This window comes from Oryza glaberrima, chromosome 7 (assembly GCF_000147395.1).
Source record: "Oryza glaberrima chromosome 7, OglaRS2, whole genome shotgun sequence".
Taxonomy (NCBI): domain Eukaryota; kingdom Viridiplantae; phylum Streptophyta; class Magnoliopsida; order Poales; family Poaceae; genus Oryza; species Oryza glaberrima.
In genome coordinates this window covers 4406692-4426566 of record NC_068332.1, presented here as the reverse complement: position 1 = coordinate 4426566, position 19875 = coordinate 4406692, and the positions used below count along the sequence as shown (strand labels likewise).

Genomic DNA, 19875 nt, shown 5'->3' with positions numbered 1-19875 from the left:
TTTCTCTGCAAACCATGGTTTCTGAATTCTTCTCTGAGCACTACTATGGTTGAGACTGGTTAAATGTGATGTAGGAGTACTTCAGCTTTTACTATTTCATGAGTTCAAAATATAAATTGATCATTCCAGTGAAGCATCCTACTATGCTATTCTCAGATGTACGCTGCAAAAGTTCAATCGCGACTCCACTTCAAACTGAAATTATCACTGAAGAATGAAAAGCAAATGCTCTCTTTAGCTATCTTTTCTGAAATAGAAATGTGTCGTTTGATTGAATTATAATCTTATGTAACATTTTGAAACCTCCAATCTGGCAGCATCATCTCTCTAAAGATAACGACTTTAATTCACTATTCCATTCCATTAATCTGGTTTCACTTTTTTACACTGAATCACTGATGTTGTTAATAATCTTCAGCAAAAAGAGATATTCTACAGCTCTGTAATTTATCTCTGCCTATTGGTAGCACTCTGAAGAATTGCCTGAGTTTATCACCCATCATTAACTCTCTCCGTCCCCCCTGTCTTCGTTGATGCTGCTATATTGAAATTGCATTTTGATATTGGTTCTTTGACAACTGTGGAGCAGATAGCAAATTACCAAGAGAAGGGCAGCTCATTCCAGATACGGTGGATCGGTGACACTATAGAGCCCATTCCAGATATCATAACTAATGCCATGGCAGAGGTAGATATCATACCTCTTAATATAATAAACACCAGTTGTGCAGCTTCAGAAATTTATATTGCAGTTTGTCAAGAAAATAGTTAAATTTCTAATTGAGAAAAGAAGTTTTGCATTGCATGGCACACAGTTCTTATGCTTCAATGTAAATGATTCAGTCAAGCTAGCTGTGCATCTTCCTATAGTTCATTTTCAAATAAACATTGTTCTTTGATGGGTCTATTTGTAAATGCAGAGAGCACATGCTTTATTCAAATAAACAAGATAAATCAGGTCATTCCTAAATAAGATTTTTTTTGGGCTAAAATTTATTGAGTTTAGTTCAAACTAGATGATGTAGACCGAATTAAACCATTTGCAATTTATAGATGATGTGTGCAGTGTGCATGAATCTTAGGAGGTAGAGTTTCTCACTACTGTCATTGAGAGCTGAATATGCTTGAATAACTGCTTCAAATGAGGAAACAGACTTGCTGATTAATAAGACAGTAGCACACGTGGATGGTAGAACCATGCTCATGTCAGTATTAGCAGGGGCGGATCCAACGTGGGTGCAGGGGGACTCGAGTCCCCCCTACACCTACAAGACTCATGGATACCCCCCGAAGCACCCCCTTCATTTTTTTTCACCATGAATGATAAACTAAAAGTCCCTAAATGACTGGAGGTTGAAGAAACTGTGTAATTGAGCCTCCCTATTTTTTCTTCCTGGATCCGCCCCTGAGTATTAGTTACTGTGAGCGTAATGGTATATTAAGTCCTACCATTTTACTCTTTTTTTTTCATGTTGCTTTCTCTGTGAACATAACAATATATTATGTTATAACTGCTTTACTCAATTTGTTTTCTATGAGAAGTTCGTTCATTCACTGTGAGCATCAAGGCGTAAAAGATTGTGCATCTACATGACGAGCCGTATCAGGGGTGCATATAAATACAACACCTATATCGATATGACGTGCACTCTATACCAGGACCGGATGTATTTTGTTCCCAAAATGGACGCAGGATTGCTCAGATGAATCCGATGGATGAGGATGAGAATGACTGGGTTGTGGTTTTATCGAGTTGGCATAGCGACAGACAATTTCTATGAAATGATCTGCAATTCATATGAAATTATTCTTTGTGCCTCAATGTTGACTTATATGGTTATATTTGTTTTAATCATGTTGGGAGTCTACTTACCATTTTGGAGCATTTTAATAAACACAAGATATTGGAGTATTTTTAAAATGAAATTACCGAGTTTAGGCCACTCTGCTAAGAACACTAGGCCATTCACCGTAATGGCGTGGCAAAGCCACGCCAAGTTTTCAGTGAGTAATCTATCTACCCTACTATAGTACAACAAATGCTTTTATTTACTCATTCATCGTTCATCATGGCACACATCCAATGGTCCAAAATCATCCAATCCAACGCCTCACGTTACCCCACGTCTCCCCCTCCTCCCCTTCCCGCACCCCATCTCCTCACGCCCGAAATCACGCCGCCCAGCGCCGCTCTCTCGCCCCCTCACCGCCCGGCGGCAATCGACGCCGCTCCTCCTCAGCAGTCCGCACCACCATCGCGCCGCGCGCCCCTCCGTACCGCGAAAAATCGCCGCGCCGGCGCCCACCATCGTCACCACCGCCCATCGCTCTCCACCGCGCCCCCATTGCGGCTACGCCCTCCCTCTCTTTGAGGTCGCCGCCCCAGTCGATTCCCTCGCGGTTCCCAACCCTAACCCCCGCCGCTCAGGATCCCCCCGCCTCTCCTCCTCCTCCTCCCCGCCGCTGACGCCTAGCGCTGACGCTGTCCCCCTGCCTTTCCTCCTTCCGCCCACCTGCCACCGACGCCGCCACCCCTCGCAGTGACTCCTCCTCCTCGACCCCGCCGCCGAATCCCCCGCCGCCAACGCCACCGCCACCGCCGTCGACGCCTACTCCTGTGGCAGTGTGGAGGACTGCTGCTTCCCTGTCTCCATCAGGTGTGCGCACGATTTGTGTTTGTTAAAATGCTTATGTGAAAAAGCTGTGGGTATAAAATGATATGCTGCAGATTATCTTTTCCTGTTATAGGTTGATCAATAATGGTTTCCCTAATTCAACTTTCATATTGCTGAATCTTTTGGTTTACACTGATAGCTGATGCATTGGGGGTGATTATACAAATTATTTCCGTTGGTAATGATTTTTCCCTACCTTGCAGACAGAGGAATAACAGACAGTTGTTTTTCTTTCTTTTCTTCTGTTGGGGTGGGTTCATTTCAGACACACCCAATTTGTTAGGTTGACCACATGTCCCCATTTTGATCTGCGACGTCACAGACAATTCTCTTGTAATGTATATGTGCATTGTTTGTCAGAAACCTGTCGAATGGGAGGCACCATCATACTAGCTAGATCTTTCCTCTTAGAGCATGGACAATATAATGGTTCAGGGGACTATTATCTACATAATCTAGACCACACAATAGAATATTTTAAGCAGATTTTTTCATAAGTGCCAACCACTGCCTATGTTTTGCTATTAATATATAGTATAGTTCCTTTCGAGAATTTGCACAAAGTCTATAGAAAATCAGAATATAAGTGCGACCACGGACTTCCTGAAAGTTAGAAAAATCTTCTCAAGCATTTAAGCATATAGTCTGATGGTCATTTCATAAAAATCTCTTGATATGATTTTTATAAGTGAACAGGATCAAATTAGTTTGAATGTACAAGCTGATATGAAATGACCATCATCCCTCTATCTCCCACCCATTTTTTCTTGAATTTTCTTGCGTTAACCATAGTTTCTCTTCTAGATTTGGAATTTTTTTCTCCGCTGCCTCTCCGACGACTGCCTGCCGCCGCCGCCTCAACCGACATCGCCGATCCGGTCTCCCGTCGCTGTCCCTCGACCGCTGAAGTCTCCTCGGACTCTGTCTCAACCGGCATCACCGCCGCCGCCGCCGCCGCCGCCGCCGTCCCTCCGCCACCCAAATCGTCACGCATTGCCGGTCTCCTCCGACAAACTGCTTTGGCGACCTCCTCCTCGGCCTCTGCCTCAACCGCCGCCGATACGGAGCCACGCCGCCAAAAGGTATCTTGAACCAAAACATTCAGACTGAAGCACCTCATGTGTTTTGTGATCTTGTCTCTGAGAATTGGAAAAGATAGGTTGGAATGCAATGTTCTGTAGACTGATACTTTGGCTGCTTTGTAATGACTTAGAGTAGCTTATGACTATATATATATATATATGACAAGTTCATTTTCAATGTAGCTGTTTTTTTTTAAAAAATTCGGCTTATGACTGTTGAAAAACACAAAAATAGATTGCATTGTTTTGTAGACTGCTACTTAGGCTTCTTCAACTTCTGATAAAATATTAGACTGTTCAAAAAGACAAAAATAGATTGCATTTTTTTGTAGGTTTATGACATTTTTTTTACATTCAAATTTAATTCTACTGTGCATAAAATTGAAACCTATAGTTATGCTTTATCAATCAGTACTATTTTCTATATATCTTTGGTTTCTGACAACATATAGCAGCTTTGGTGAGGTCACAAAGTGATTGCTCTTATACATGTTTATGCTTTATACTTCTAAGTTGCCAAATAGTGAATGATTTCATTTTCATCTAAGTTGCCAAATACTTCTATATTGTTTGTCCAGAATAGGGCACATGCGGTCTGCTCCTCTCAACTAAAGTAGATCAGAAATTGGGCACATGAAAAAAAAATAAAGCAGTTTGTGTGATATGGAGAGATGTCCCCGCGAAGTGAAGTCCTCATTTTTTCATTTAATCATGTTTGACATATATGACTTTCTGACCCTATTTTCTGAATTTGACATATAGTATTGGGCAATATCACACTATTCATGTGCATTATATGTATGTATATAATATAACTGAGTACCATATCGGACAATATCACTTTCAAATGCTTGAGTATATAGCATATTGTTGATTGGAAATATAATTTCCTGACAATTGTTGGCCATTTCAAAAATATAACAAATATGCTCAAACTATTCCCTATAAAAGGCACAACAGAAGAATTGATGTGGCTGGAAGAAAAAAAATCACCCTCTTCTGCTTTGTCATGAGATAACCAGTAATTAACCATGCAGCCAAAAAACATTGCATCGATAACTTGTCATGTGAGCATATTTACTGTATAATTTGCACAAAAATTTCATGCTTCATCTACTGGAAAAAGAAAACCCATTAGCATTGATATGGTTCATTGTTTGCATCTTTGTCCAAGCACAACATTTATATACACTATCGCTTGGAGTTGATCAACTGTACCTTTGTTTGGATTTGATTAGTTTTAAGATATTTTAAGCGAAATTTATATTTTTCTATAGCAACTGATTGCAATTTTTCCTGTCGCATATATATGTTTGGTGGACTTAAAATTCAGAATGGTGCGGTGTCCTAACAATTTTCTACTTTCTATCTCAGGTTAAACTTTTTAATTGCATCTCAGACTTTTGCATGGTCTTCAACTGGCAATAATCTTCAGGTAATATCTATATTTCAGGTGACCAGACACCAGTACATACGCAAGGTGTAGACTTTTGTATAATTTGGCATGTTGTAGACTTTGACGGGTTTTGAAACATATAGTCTTAATGCTGTGCTTTGTGAGGATATATAATAGAAGGTGAATCTGCTCCTTGTAGACATTTTTGAGGAGCTGAATACATTTCACGTGGGGCTTTCATCAGAAGATGCAGTAGAACGCTTGCAGCTGTCCCGTGCAAGCAGATTGGAGAAGTTTATCTGCCTTTTTCTGATCATTGTTTACCTACATTCCTGTTCTGAAATCCTCATATTTTTTACTTCCTTTTGGAATAGAACAAGAGCATCAAGTTTCTCAGCTTTATGTGGAATCCTTTGTCCTGAATGATTTAGGCAGCAACAGTGATGGCATTGGTCTTAGCAAATGGTGGTGTAAGTGATCTGTTTTGTGTTCTTTGGAATATAGGATGTAAACATCGATGATTGTTCAACAATGCTAAATTCATCCAAAGAAACCCATAATGGTTTTCTTCAATATCCGTTCATTCACTGGTTTTTTTCAGAGCCAAGGTCCTGAGTGGACAGATTTTCTGGGAATTGTTTGCCTCATGATTATCGATTCAACAATCAACTTCATTTAAGAAGTGTGCAAATTGATTATGATAGTATTCCAGAAATAGTGGTGCATACCTCATAAGCTTAATGGTATTGATTAGGATAATATTCCAGGTAATTAACTGCTGGTCGTCGATTTGCAAAATGAATAATGGTGTTGCTCCTCCTAATAATATTTGGGCCATATGAACAAGATAAAATAGAAGGAAAATTCTATTTGGTGACATATGTATAGGAATAGCTTTTTTTTATGGTTTATAAGAAAAACGATAGTAGATAATGAATTCTATCTGAAACGAGATATAGATTAAACATTAGATGTTGATGGATGATTTAAATTTTTATGTCTATGCTTTGATTGTGAAGGCGTACATTACGAATTACTTCCTTTGTATCCCACTATAAGACATTTTGGATTTTGAATAGATTTATTTTTTTTAGAAGGGCTTTGTATCCCTGCTATGAGACGTTATTTATATGCAATGCATGTCAATGGATCTAGACGAGGGATGAATAGAACAAAATCTCTTATATTGTTTTGAAACAATGAAACAATTGCGATGTTATTTTTACTAGAATGGCTTTGTAATTAACCATATAATAACTCGTGTTTAATGTTAAACCTTCTATTGTATGTCTGTTTGAGAAAACATATATTGTACTCCATTCTTTTGATTGTTTAATTTGTATTACTAAATGCTATCGTAGCGTTAACACGGACAAATTACTAGTGATTTGTTAATTAAATAAGTTTATTATTACTACCGCCGATGAACCGCCTCAGCCATAGCCTCGCCTGCGCCCTGCAGATGCACGTAGGTGATGCTGCGCGGCTGCTGCCCCATGTTCTCCCTCCTCCATGGAATGGACGGGGAGTCGGCCGCCAGCCAGGCCACTTATGGGCTGACGACGACGAGAATCGACAGCACAAGGCGGCGGCGCTACGCGCTTAATCTGCTTATGCGCTAGGCGATGAACATCTCTGGCTCAGGATGGATGCGGGGATGGATGCCCCGACGACCCCTTCCCGTGTCGCTAGAACCCTGCAGCGAATGTCTCCGGACGGCGACCATGTCCGAGCTCGCCGCCGCGGCGTGCCGTGGCGACGTGGGCCAACGGCGTGATCCTCGCCGTGCAGGTCTCCGTCGGCCTGCTCCGGCCGCCGCCCGCCCCGCCACTCCGCCCGCGGCCCGCCGCCGCCCCGCTCTTAGCGCTCTACCTGTGAGATAATAGGACTTTAGAGCATGCCCAACAGATATCCAATATCTCCCAATAGATCAGGTTCCGATCTCTATCCGGACTTTAGAGTAGCGGCGACATCTTCCTCGGCGGCGGCGGCGGCCTCTTCCTCCGCAGCAATGGATTGGTACCATGGTGCGGTGCGTGGTGTGGCGACGACGGCCAGACTTCGAGTGGTTGGCGGAGGAGGTGTCCTGCGGCCGCAAGCACCACCACCGCCTCATTTCGGGGTGCCTCCACGGTATGGCGAGTTATGGTACGGCGGCCATCCGCGTCCCCCACCGCCGCCCGTCAGACATTCGCGCCCCACAATGCCGCCCAGCTGCCATCAGCGCCCCCCACCGCTGCCCAGCGGCCATCAACGTACGCCCCCACCTCCCTACTCCAGTTTTCAGGCATCCGAGGCCATGGAGGAGCAGATGTCTAGCGAGCCATTGGATCCCCTCTCACATGAAGAATTCCTCCACATGAGCAATTTCGGTAAGTCCGATCCTGATTCGTTCAGTGTCAAGTTTATATGCTGTGAATTCCTTCACATCTGAAGCCAAGTTTATTATCCGTCATAACTGGAATTTCAGTTTGATAATATGCACTGAGTTTGATATGCTCTCAAAGTCATGCTCTGAGTTTGACACAATGGAAATTCATTATGTACTGAATTTCATATATGATGCTCTGAAATTTAAGCTGTTGGTGATGCTCAGGGATTAGCAGGGTCACGATTGAAATTCTCTGAACAATCTGTTCTTGTTTGATCCATATAGAAACAGTTATCTGAACCTTGTCACTGTCAGTATTGATATAGGATCATTTCTCTGAACCTTGTCATTTTCAGTATCCAAATTAGCACGTTTGTATGCTCTCTCCATGCGACTTTCAAACTTGTTTAATCAATTGCAAATTGGAATCCATTACCAGATGCTAATGCTTAGCTTTTGATATATACTATGTGTACAAAAAGTTGTCACCATCCAATACATGTGAACTTTCAGATAACAGAATGTAATTTTTGTCCATGGACAGATGGTATGGAGCGAGAGCGATATTACACAAACTTGATCAATGATGTGAGCAATCATTTTGAGTCGAGTGAGATTGGAAGCCAATACGCCGATGAATAAGATCCAATTGGGAATGAAAATGCTGTTGTGAGACCGAACCAAAAAAAAGTCCAAAAATTTCAGTTTGGAGGAGGACAACCTTTTGCTGCCACCATGGATAAATGTTTCTTTTGATGCGGTTCAAGGGACAGATCAATCTCGTGGTATATATTGGGGCCACATTTATGAATATTTTCATGAGAACAAGGAATTTGATTCAGATCGGTCCCAAAGTTCACTTGTACATCATTGGTCCGCTATACAAGAGCAAGTCAATAAGTACACTGGTTACTTATGCCAAATTCAGAATCGAAATCAGAGTGGTGTCAATCCTGAGGAGATGGTAATACTTGGTTTATGCAGCATATTTTCCAATCTTGTCTTTTATATTTCTGACTTATGTTCATTTTTTTGCAGCATGTGCAAGCAGCATGTTGTACAAGAAGAAAGAGGAAAAGAAGTTTCAGTTCATGCATTGCTACAATGTTTTAAAGAATCTTCCAAAGTGGCAAACTAAGCACACTCAGCTGGCAGCTAGTAAAACTTCTAACAAGAAGCAGAAGAAGACCGACGATTCCACTCCTGCGATGTGTACACCTGCATGTAATGCTGATGAGAGTGGGACTACTGCAGATCCAGAGAATACAGAAGGCGAGGGAAGACCCATGGGGAGGAAGAAGGCGAAACAACAGATGTGCGAACGCTCGTATCAATCAAGGAAAGAGTCCTTAGACTATCTATTGGATAAGAAGAAAGAGGCCGATGCGGAGAAGGAGCGGAAGCTTGAGGAGAGGTACAAAATTGCTTTAGCACTTGAGCAACACTGGATTGATCTAGAGAAAAACAAGTTTGAGTTGAAAAGAATGGTAGAAGAAGATAAGCTTTTGAGGACTGATACTAGTGCAATGTGCATCGAGGAGCAGGAGTACTATCAAGAGTACTATCAAAATTCTAAGTCGTTGTTCAGCTCAAGCATAAATTAGTCTTATTACTCATCAATTAGCAATCAAAATTTGTTAGGTATAGACCTTAATATTCTTTAGCTATGGAGTCTACTTAATGGACTAGACAATTTTACTATCTTGTTTTGGTACTCTTTTATGTAACCGGAGTGTTTGCTACTACTACTACTACAAAATTGCTGCTGATGGAATTGCTTCTTCATCTGAAATGCTATCGGGAGGTTAGGCCACAAGGAAACAGATATACATGCCGAATATTTAGCATCGGCTGGCCGACCGTTGAGACTAGATCGGAATTTCAAAAACACAGCAGTGGGCAGACCCTTGGTGAAGATATCAGCAAACTGTGAGGTAGTGCTCACGTGCAGAACACGTACAGCTCCTGCGGCAACACGATCACGAACAAAGTGAAAATCGATCTCAACATGCTTGGTCCGTTGATGCTGCACAGGGTTGGTGGAGAGATAGACAACGCTGACATTATCACAATAGACAAGGGTAGCCTTGCTCGGAGGAGTGTGGAGCTCATGAAGGAGTTGCGAAGCCAGCATGTTTCAGCAACAGTGTTGGCAACTGCCCTGTACTTAGCCTCGGCACTGGAGCGTGAGACTGTGTTCTGACGCTTGGAGGACCAGGAGATGAGGTTATCACCTAAGAGCACTGCATAGCCCTGGAGCATGAGACTGTGTTCTGACGCTTGGAGGACCAGGAGATGAGGTTATCACCTAAGAGCACTGCATAGCCTGAGGTAGACCGCCGCGTGTCTAGACAACCGGCCTAATCAACATCAGAGTAAGCCACCAAGTCAACAGTAGGGAAGCAGTGAAGGCGAAGACTGTGATACAGGGTTCCACGAACATAGCGGAGGATGCGCTTGAGAGCGGCAAGGTGTGGCTCCCATGGGTCATGCATGTGAAGACAAACCTGCTGGACGGCATAAGCAATGTCTGGCCGAGTGAAGGTGAGATATTGTAGAGCACCTGCAAGGCTGCGAAAGTCTGTCGTATCAGCGACTGGAGCTCCATCATTAGAAGACAGCTAGGGCTGTCAAAAAAAGCTCGAGGCTCGCGAGTTGCTCGAGCTTGACTTATCCTAGGCTTGATTCGACCTCGACTTGAGGTCCAGACGAGCCGATCCTGAGCCTCTCCCAAAGCTCGTGAGCTTTGTCGAGCCGAGCTCGAGCTTCCAATGAGCCTACTAATATACAATATGATTTTGGTTGTTATTTAGTAAATTAGGAGATCAAATATATTATTTGTATCCCCTTATTAGCATCATATATTTATTTTATTCTTTTTTTTCTCTTCTATTAATACGATGAACTAGAAATTAATTATTTTTTAAATATTATCCTTGAAATATACACCCTAAAAAATCCGATTATTAAAAACCACGATTAAAAATCCGCCTTCAAAAACCTTTCACAATTGGAGTGCATCGTGCCGAGTTTTGGATTGAATTTTGGATCATTTTCTTTTCTCCTTCAAATATTTGGATTTTCTTCTCCTTGCTGTTATGTTGCTTTGTTCGATCTGGCAAAAGTCTATTTCCCCTCCCTTTGTTGAACCCTGTCTCGGCCTGAGAAATTCATTGGGGAAAAGTTTACTTTACCTCCCTCTAGCCCAGGCAGCCCAATAAAGAAGTTTATGACTTCCCCCTCCCCTCCTTAACCCCCTAACCGCCCTGCCGCGCACGCCACCGCCCATCGCCGGCTCGGCAGCCATCTCCGTCCATCCCATCCTTGCTGACGATCGACCAACACCGCCGTGTGTCGCCGATGACCTCCATCGCCATTCCTTCCGCTCTCGCCGCGCCGACTGCTCGCCGCGCCGTGCATCGCGCCCAACCATCGACCGCCCTAACCGCTGGGGCTTAGCCTCCGATCACCGTCGCCGCCCTAACCGCCCGTGGACGCGGCCGGTTAGGCGCCGCACACACGGCGCCATCTGCCGGACATCGTCTCGTGTCCCTCCTTGCCAATGCCGTGCTGCCACGAGACCGCGCCATCGCCAACACCGTGCCGTCGCGCTGCTACCCCGCCTACCAGCCTACCAACACGCTGAAGCATCTAGGCCCCCGGTGTTAATTTTGGTAATTAATGACAGGCACTAATTGTGGACTAACCGTTGTCTTTGAGCTATACATTTTAAGTTAGGTCCACGTCACATGTGCGCATGGATGATTATCGATGGATTAAAATTGACGGCGCAAAGCAAAGGGAAAGAAAACGGTAAAACTAGCGCTTTAATTTAGAATTGATCGAGGTGTAGGGCGATCAAATTTGCTAGTTTAATTTTAGTTTCGCCGTACTATTAAGAGGGGTAATGACCTAGCAAAGAGATGATTTGAATTGCCACATTAGGTCATTGCATTTTCTTTTGTGCTCTCTTTTTCATTACACAAATTCACTGGGTTCGGCCTGACCAGGGGCGGTCAGACCGGCCACATAGTGGCGGTCTGACCGTCTGACCGGCGTGCCCTGGCCGGTCAGACCGGCTAGATAGTGGCGGTCTGACCGGCGGCACTTTCCCGGTCAGACCGGCCTCCTGGAGGCCGAGATGATGCTGCTCGGGATGGCCGATACAGAGCCGATGGAGCCGTAGTTGGTCAGACCGAGCCGATGGTGGTCTGACCGAGCCGAGGCCGGTCTGACCGGCCACCCCATGTCGGTCTGACCGGCCAGGCCGATGGGGCCCTCTGACAGGGCTACAACGTCTAGTTTTCTAGCCGTTGCAGAGTAGCATGGTCTGACCGGCCGCATACCTCCGGTCAGACCGGCAGAGCACAGAGTTGGGGGATTTCGCCCCCAACGGCTAGTTTTGGTGGGTGGGAGTATAAATACTCCCCTACCAGCAGCAAGGGGGCTCTCTTGGCATCGAATTCAATTGCATACACTCCTTGCACCTCTCTCACACTCACTTGAGCTTTGTGTTCATCCATCTAGTGTGTTAGAGGGTTGTTTAGACAAGAGTCAAGTGCATTTGCTTCCATTGTAGAGCTAGTGTGGCACTTGATCATCTCCACACCGGGTCATTGCTTGTTACTCTTGGAGGTTGCCGCCTCCTAGACGGCTTGTGGAGGAGTTGCCCGGTGACCTCTCCGAGAAGATTGTGGAGGAGGCCCGGCGCCGGTTTGTGAGTGGTTTGGAGTTCACCACCTTCGAAGTGAAGGAAGAACTACCCCGAGTGATCGAGGCTTGGGTAGTCCTCTCCGTGGGCCGGCTCCCGCCTTGCCCACCCCTTGACGAAGGGGGCGTGCGGTGGCTTCGTGGTTGAGCGGTGGAGTTGGGCTCGCCTCAACGGGGAGTAGGAAACCGGCGAGTTTCCGAACCTCGGTGAAAAATCTCTTGTCTTATTGTCTCATTTGATTGTCGCATTTACATTTGTGCAATTTACATTTCTAGAGACACACTTGAGATCATATCACCCTAGGATTGCAAAACATCGACATAGGAGCGTGATTTACTTTCCTAGAGATATATTTGAGCCACTATCACCCTAAGTTTGCAAAACCTAACCTAGTTGCTTAGTTAGAGTTCACCCTCACCAAGCCTAGCAACTTAGGTTAGATTTGATTAGGTATTATTTAGTTTTAAATCGCCTATTCACCCCCCCTCTAGTCGACATGTCGATCCTACACACGCGCGTGGAGATGAGCACTCTTCAATGCGCGCGTGGGCCGTCCCCACGTCCCCATCACCTATATAAACCCTACCCTGGCCATGCACGCTGTTGGTATTTCTTAACGACATTACTAGAAATATAATTCCCAGCAATGGCGCATAAATACTCCTGGTATATTATGGTTATAGAGTTTATCCGCAAGCGCACGGATATACCATTGTAGCATTTCATCCGAGAGTATTCCAAGGGTATCGTATTTGTTTAATCCCGTAGGAAGATTATAGTAGAGAGAACCATACTAATAATTTATTACTCATAACAATCATAGTCTAAGTAGGGGTTAATATAATCCATAGGGTAGGATGACACACAAGCATTAGACTTCTCATTCTCATATTAAAATATCTAAGCTAAGTGGAAAGAAAATAGAAAAAGAATCTATTCTTATACTTCTAGTATACATATTATACATACATCCTAGTTATATGATTAACTAGCTAATACCCTCTTTCCGATGCAGTCTTGGTACTTCGAGAAGCCACCCCTGACTGCCGAGTTCCTTACGACAGCACGTCATGACCATACAACCAGGGCTAAATACGGAGGAGTACCCTCGCCAGGAAATTAACTTAATACTATATACACACGCGGAGGAATACCCGTACTGAGCTGTCACCATCAGCGGCCCACCTCTCTTCCGCAGCATATAACCCCAAATAATGATACCCAATAATCTAGACATCACGCCTAAACTACCAGATACTACTCTAATATCATCGTCATGACATAGAGTAATTGCATAAGCAAACATTATACCCGTACCTATGCATCTCCTAGATAAGCTAGCAGTATAATCAATATAACTTGAATATAAAGTAAAGTTGGCATTCATATACTCGGAAAGTATTTCAATACCAGAATTGTATAAAGAAGAATATTCTAAATAAAGTACAAGTCTTACAAAAGAAGAAAGGAGAACTACTAGAGTCATACCCGAACTCTTCCGAAGACTTCCGGACTCCGATTTTTATTATATTCCTACTCCACTAGCTTGAGAATACTAAACTAAGATTGAGAGAATATGAGAGAGCTTTGCGTGAAGTGTGTGGAGAAAGTGAGGAGATGAAGGCCTTATATAGCCTCCAATGACGGTTGTGACGGTTGGAATGGTCGGAAATACCCTCCAACCGTCATTGGGAGCTAATCCACACCGTCCAGCCGCAACCCTGCATCCAATGGCGCCAGGATGGGGTTCAGCCGAACCATGGGCTAGGCCTAACCGGCCCAAATTCGGCAGGTGGTCTCCTCTATTGCTCCTCTCCGCAGACTTGTGAATTTTGGCCCAATTCATCATGTCAATTCTGAGTTGTTGGCCCATTCATGCATAAGCCTGATTCTCGACATCGTCCGATGGATTGATCGTCTGATTTGATGTCGATTCTCCTCCGTTTTATGTTTATTCTTTGCAAGAGGTTAGTAATTCTAATACTAGTTGTCGATTTCTGTGATCAACAATATATTTTACGGGGTGCGCAAGATCAAGGAGAGATGGTGACGCATGATTAGATTTTTTTTTGGGACCAGAGTGATATAAGAGTAGTTAATTGTAGACAAATCAATAGAGCCTCCCCAAAAATCAGCACAAACCTGTAAAAATCCTAAGCAACAATTTCCCAACAAGACTTAAAAAAACACCCATTAAAGCCATCAGGCCCAGGTGCTTCGTCTCCAGGCATTTTTTTTTCACTATGTCATCAATCTCTTTAGTAGAAATCTGGGCACAAAGAGAAGATAGATCCCCCTTATCTTCAATCAACTCATGTAAATTAAACACCATTTCAGGACTATCAGTTACACCCATTCTGTCCTTAAAAACCTTCCAGAAAATAGCAGCCTTCCCTTCATGATCATTCACCTTATTACCATTAGAGTCTTGCAAGGAGGAAATGCTATTATTCCTGAACCTTTCAGTTCCCATGGCATGAAAGAATTTGGTGTTCTCTCCTCCAAGAAGTACCAAATTTTGCTTGAACCTCTGCTTCCAGTGTTGCTCTTGCCAGCTCAAGAGAGAAGCAACATGACCCTTGACAATCAATCTAAATTTTAACTCAGGACATTAAGAAGTCGAAGTTCTTCCACTTTGTCCATAAACAGAATCACTTTATTACTGTTTTCAATTGTCCTGGAAAGTTCGGCCAAAGAAGAACTCCATTTCTTAAGAGAATTTCTCAATTTCTTGAATTTAGCTGAAATTAATTTGGCTTGATCCTGTCAAGGCATACTTGCCGAGAATCACGAGAAACAACCCACACCAGCGGGAGTAGTTCGCGGAGGCGAGGTTGAGCGTCACCGGGACGAGCGCCTTCATGTTGAGGACGGCGACGGTTGAGCGTGAAGCGCGTTGCGGGCATCAGCGTCAAGAACCGGAAGAGGCAGCGCGGTGGTTGGAGACGAAGCCGGGAGACCGAACGAGAGACGGGTGAGGAGCGTCGCTATCTCCAAAATTGTGGGTGATGTAGCCGGGGGCGCAACAGAGTTTGTTTCCGTCGGGGGAGAGTCGGACGTAGTAGTCAGCGCGGGCAAGTGCTTGGAGAGGGCATCTCGCACGGCGGAAGAGGCCTTGTCAGCAGCGGAGTCCGCGATGGTCTTCGCGACGGCATCGTTGATCGTGAGGCCAGGAGGAGGTTGGTAGGAGGTACGGACAGCATCAGCCACCGCCGTGGCGACGGTGTCAACGAGCGCGTCGTGGGAAAGAGAGGAGCCGACGGTCGACATGGCCGCGGCGTGAAGTTAGGGTTTAGCAGAAGCGGTGGATTGAGGAGTTTGATACAATGTGAGACAATAGGACTCAATGCAATAATCGTATTGATACCGATGTGGAGTACATATAGGCATACGACCTTCCTAAATCTAGTCAACCGATTTATAGAAACAGAACCGAGAGAGATGTCGGGACGTTAGGCCACAAGGAAACAGATATACATGCCGAATATATGCGTCACGCTAACACTACCGGCCTTTTTCGGCCGCCGCCGCTCCGTCCCGTCGTCGCCCATGCTACTCCGTCGGCTGGAGAGAGAGAGGGGGGGGGGGGAGAGGGAAGAGAGGAGGGAGAGAGAGAGAGAGGAGAGGGAGTAGTGTGGAGGATATGTGTGGCCACATGAGCCCCACCATTTTTATTATTTTATTTATGAAACTGACATGTGGGTCCCATGGTTTTATTATTTTTCAGACCGAATTGCCACGTAGGCGCCACGTTAATGTCACGTGAGACGAAGACCTAAGTCAAAGAAACCACGTAGGCGCCACGTCAGCCAAAACCAGAGACAATACTGCTAAGGGATCTTGTTTGCACGGTTTTGTAAGTTGGAGGATGCGTTGTATTCGGTTTTGTGGTCCAGGGAAGAATTTTAGACTCGACGACAAATTGAGGGATCTAAAGTGAACTTATTTTCCTTTAATTTAACCTTTCCAGACCGTCCTTTCGTTCTGGACAGGCTGGGCCGGGGTGGGCAGTCAATTTCAAGGTCCATGGTAGCGTGCACCGACGTTCTTCTCTCGTTTTCCTTCTTTACACGTTTACACCAGTCGACCTTGAAAAGGGGATTTCAGGGAGTTTGGTGATTTATTATTTCCTTCCTGGCAAATCTTCTTTTCTCTCGCTCGTTGTTAGGGTTTGAGTTCCTCGTTTCCGCCGCCGCCGCCGCCGCCGCCGCCGCTGCCGCCGCCGACCGGCTTGTGCGAAGCCAATCGGCCTTCTTCTCCATGGCTCTTCAACTTCGTCGACCTCCTCCACCCCAAAATTGGATCCAATTGCAGATCGTGGAGGAGGAGGAGGAGGAGGAGGTGCGTACGCCGTTCTGGATCCCTCCACCGACCCATCCCTTGCCCGATCCCGACCCCCCATATCCCGAGTGGATTCTCCTCCATGGGAAGGCCTACCTCCACCACCTCACCAACGCCACCACCGCCGCCGCATCCACCAAGGATGGCCACCGCATCCACGTCACCTTCTGGTCAGCCCCGCCGCCTTCCCTCTCCTACTTCACCGTCCACTGCCCGGACCTGAATCATGAAAAGTTTGCCCATATGCCCCGGATCATCGCCACGGATGGTAACCTCGCCCTCATCCGCGTCACCATCTGCCCTATGTATTTCTCCGAGGAGGCAAAGTTCAATGAGTACTTCATTTACGATGCCGCAAAGGCGTCGCCGCCATCGCTCGAGCCGCTCCCCAGTCCGTCCTCCTGCCGCGAGGTCTTCCCCGACCGCCGCGTTGGTCTCATGCGCCGCAGCGACGGCGGCTTCTTCGTTGCTGCGCTCAACCAGAACAAGCCGTACCAACGCTTGTCCTCGTCGTCTGGGAAGCATCATCTGAATCTGCATCTGTATGACTCCACCAATGGGGAATGGGAGATCAAGGTCATGGACATCGTCGATTCGGTGGCCTCTGCTGCGTTCACCTTCGCGAGCAAGGTGATTAACATTGGGGGAAGAAGCGGCTCGATGGGGTGGGTCGATCTCTGGAAGGGCATCCTCATCTATGATATGTTCGTCGGCAACAATGTCCTTCGCTACATCCCGCTGCCTCTGCCGCCGCCATGGGTGCACAGAGTTCTCCTCAAAGGCTGTGCGGTTGCCGTTCGTGACGTTGTCGCTGTCAACGGCTCGATCAACTACTTCGAGATGTACCCTCATTTCTCCCATGGATGGATTGCTCGCACATCGACTTGGAAGATGGATTCTTGCAGCAGCAGCAACTGGCAGGATCGATGGAATTTCAAAGCTTCCGAGCTTAGGATGGACAACCCACTCCATCTGAAATTGCTGCATGATCTACAGGGGGATGAGGCTGAAGATCAGTCACCATTGCTGAACCTCCACGCGGGGCATCCTGCTCTGAGCTTGCAGCATGATGATGGTGATGTCGTTTACATCTTGCTCAGGGCTGTCTGCATGGATGAGAAGGGGTGCTTGCTGGTGATTGACATGAGGAACAAGACTGTAAGAGAAGTGGTTGATTGCAGTGGTGCTAGAACTGGCGGTTTCAGAGATGTGTACCGTCAAAGTCGGATCTCCAAACATCTCTACAGGTAACGAGAATACTATACAATCTTAATTGCACAAGCCCCCTTTAGTTGGTTGTCTCATCAATCTAATTAAAATGTAAAATACATACGAATACCTGCACTATAGGAAAAGGAAAATCATTCATTTGATAGGTAGATAGATTGGGTGTGGAGGTGGGTGCGGGTAGCGGTGGTAATGGGCCATAGCCCATGGCCCCTTCACAGTCCAACTCAGCCATTTGTTCCTTTCCTTTTTTAGCTCAAACACGTACAAACTTTAGCCCAATCCTTGGAATTTGTAGGCTAAAGTACTAGTGCGGATGCATTTTTAAGAATGAGCAGGAGGTCCTAAGCTGCTTTACTGTTTAAGTGCAAATGCTTGAAAGTGTATGATACCTGCCATGACAATGCTTGGCCCATTGCACGAAGTTAAATACTTCAAACATTGACCACTAACATAGACAAGAGCATTTGAACTTTTCATGAGCAAATGGAATTGTGTACTTTAGTCGTAAATAGTTGTGCTGTTAAGTTTGTGCTGCTGTTGTCAAAAACAGAACGAATGTGGTTAACCATAATTGGTTTATTGGAGCTGAATCCGTGATCTGTTACTTTGTGGTCAGAATACAAACTTTAGTGCTAGGTCACTCTTGTCATGCAACCGCACCTGTCTATTTTAGTAAAACATGGTTCTATTTTGTGCACAGGAACAAACCTACTCCTGCAAAAGTACTCTGCGTAGAGTTGCACAAACAATCAAGCAACAACCCTTGGTTGACAGCCGTCACTCATGGACGCAAACGCAGTCAGGGAGAACATGTGATGGCTGGCCATGATCAGTGTGTGTGGAAAGAAACCCTGGATATGAGAGGATGTGCTCTCGTATCAGAAATTTTTAAGAGGAGTGAGGCTTGAACCGTGCCGTCTAGCCCAACACGTTGTGAGGCTAGCCGGAAGAAACCGCAGGCCTTTCTCAGGCTGAGTGTGACAAAAGGAACATTTGAGCATCAAATGGCCAGAAATAGCGCAAGAAGGAGAAGGTGATGTTTGATTGCATTAGAATCTGGTTTATTGGCATCTATGAGTTCAGAGGCTGATTCAGAAGGCTGGTTATGAAGGATGCCAATGTTTAAGCTCCATTTTGGACCATTTGATTTTATCTTTTCTAATTTTGTCTCGTTCCTAGATTTATCTGTCTATTATGCTGAATTTATCCTACTAAGTCCTGGAGTTATCACCACTACTTGAGATCAAGAGTAATAGCCCTGGTCTGTTTATATCCTCTTGCTATCGAAATTGATTACAGTGTGTTTACAAGTATATATGGCGCGAATGGATTTTTTTTGTGTAGCATGCGAATATGACAATTTTTATGTTTTTACTACTTAAGTGGACAATATTACTCTCACCCTTTTTTAAATAGATGACTTTGTTCAGTTTTTATTTTGTTTTACTATTTGTCCTATTTAAAAAATTTATATAAATGTTATTTATTTTATTGTGACGTTTTTTTAGCATTATTGATACTTTAAGCATAACTTATAACTTATATTTAACATATTTGCACTATTTTCTTAATAAGATAAATAGTCAAACAATATTTTTAAAGTCAACGGTTTCATCTATTTAAGAAAACGGAGGTTTCATCTATTTAAGAAAACGGAGGTAGTATTAGTGAGTCATTTGGTAGGATAGTTCCAACAATCGAGCTGAGTTTTTTTTTAAGCCTCAGCTCGACTGAGATTTTTACTGTGTTTGATATTTTAGTAGAGAGTTTCAGATTGGAAAGTGACTGTTTTTATTTCTGAAAAACAAGTTTTCGAAATGGAGCATACTGGAATAATGAATCTGCCTATGTATTTTCGTTCAACTTTACACAGATACTATTTGGTACACAAAACATAGCAACATTTACTACGTACTAGAAAAATACCCGTGCGTCGCAACGGAAACAATTAAATTATAATAAACGTCAGATTTACCGAGTTCAAGTTTCATTATGATTTAAGCAAAAGCATATCCTTTATGTGGAGTTATCAATTAACCTATTCAAAATAGTCTAAATCAGCTCTGAAT

General features: G+C 44.5%; 1 protein-coding gene and 2 long non-coding RNA genes across 3 annotated transcripts; all 3 read left to right on the top strand.

The window, feature by feature from the left end:
• The first annotated feature begins 592 nt into the window (after nt 1-592).
• Nucleotides 593-6289, top strand: LOC127780857 (uncharacterized). The gene is made up of 5 exons (XR_008018835.1): nt 593-688; nt 1543-2657; nt 3480-3757; nt 5132-5192; nt 5353-6289. It is a non-coding gene; the product is annotated as an uncharacterized LOC127780857 (long non-coding RNA).
• A 119-nt stretch (nt 6290-6408) lies between these two features.
• Nucleotides 6409-9316, top strand: LOC127779954 (uncharacterized). Its single transcript, XR_008018747.1, has 3 exons — nt 6409-7525; nt 8069-8488; nt 8563-9316. It is a non-coding gene; the product is annotated as an uncharacterized LOC127779954 (long non-coding RNA).
• A 7034-nt stretch (nt 9317-16350) lies between these two features.
• On the top strand, nt 16351-19076 carry LOC127780006 (uncharacterized). The gene is made up of 2 exons (XM_052306948.1): nt 16351-17823; nt 18507-19076. The coding sequence occupies exons 1-2, from the start codon at nt 16496-16498 to the stop codon at nt 18712-18714; spliced, it is 1536 nt and encodes a 511-aa protein (XP_052162908.1). The 5' UTR covers nt 16351-16495; the 3' UTR covers nt 18715-19076.
• Nucleotides 19077-19875: the final 799 nt, after the last annotated feature.